General features: G+C 60.7%; 1 protein-coding gene across 1 annotated transcript in view; it reads left to right on the top strand.

The window, feature by feature from the left end:
* LOC101630236 (EGF-like module-containing mucin-like hormone receptor-like 2) overlaps positions 1-932 on the top strand; it is a 47762-nt gene that overhangs the window by 9341 nt on the left and 37489 nt on the right. Inside the window, exons 5-8 of the mRNA XM_004688227.2 lie at positions 1-145; positions 511-657; positions 738-781; positions 897-932. The exon at positions 1-145 is cut by the window's left edge and continues 4 nt beyond it. Of these exons, the coding sequence (XP_004688284.1) occupies positions 1-145; positions 511-657; positions 738-781; positions 897-932 (372 nt within the window). The remainder of the gene's footprint in view (positions 146-510; positions 658-737; positions 782-896) is intronic.

Genomic DNA, 932 nt, shown 5'->3' with positions numbered 1-932 from the left:
GTGAATGAATGTTCCAGGGGGCAGAACCCCTGTCACAACACCACCCACTGCCTCAACTTCGTGGGAGGCTATGAGTGCCGCTGCCGCCCTGGCTGGAGGCCGGTCCCTGGGTCCCCCAATGGCCCAAACAACACCGTCTGCGAAGGTGCAGGGCCCAGAACCCCCTTCGCAGGAACACAGCCCACCTGATCACACGCCAAGCAGGGCGACAGGCTTTAGTGACCACGTGTGACCTAGCTGGGGACCCTGGGGAAGGAACCAAGGGGAAGGGGCCCAGCAGCTGATGTTACCCGAGATGAGGCTGTCTGAGCAGCTCACAGCCAGTACATCCGATGGGGCTCAGGCGCGGCCTGGGGGGCCTCTGCCCCAGTCCCATGAGTCCAGGCCACCATCGGGGATGTGTGGGCACTGGGTGGCATCGCCTTCAGCCAGTGGGGGTGGGGACGCTTAGCTGGGAGAAGGGAGTCTGGCACACACAGGAGAGGGGTCTGACCCCCTTCTTGTCCCCAGATGTGGACGAGTGCAGCTCCGGGCAGCACCAGTGTCACAGCTCCACTGTCTGCGACAACACTCTGGGCTCTTACAAGTGCCGCTGCCGCCAGGGCTGGAAGCCCAAACCGGGATTCCAGGACAACCAGATCACCACTGTCTGTGAAGGTACCTCTTTCGATTTGATCCGAGACCCTAGCCACAAGCCTGACTCTCATAAGGAGAAAAACCTGTTCTGTTTGCTACAGAGATCTTCCCCACCTGGACCCCACCCCCTGGAGTCCAGAGCCAGGTGCGTGGCCCCAGCAGCGTTCAGGAGGCGGGAATGCCTCACACAGCATACTCTATGTATTTTGCCCCATGCTTCCCCACCCACGCTGATGCTCTCTGATCTCCCTTCCCCTCAGAGTCTCTCCCTCTTCTTTGAAAGACTCCAGGATCTG

Source organism: Condylura cristata, unplaced genomic scaffold, assembly GCF_000260355.1.
Source record: "Condylura cristata isolate star-nosed mole 26May11 unplaced genomic scaffold, ConCri1.0 scaffold00024, whole genome shotgun sequence".
NCBI classification, from domain to species: domain Eukaryota; kingdom Metazoa; phylum Chordata; class Mammalia; order Eulipotyphla; family Talpidae; genus Condylura; species Condylura cristata.
The sequence above is the reverse complement of the archived record's forward strand: the minus strand, read 5'-3'. Positions and strand labels throughout refer to the sequence as shown.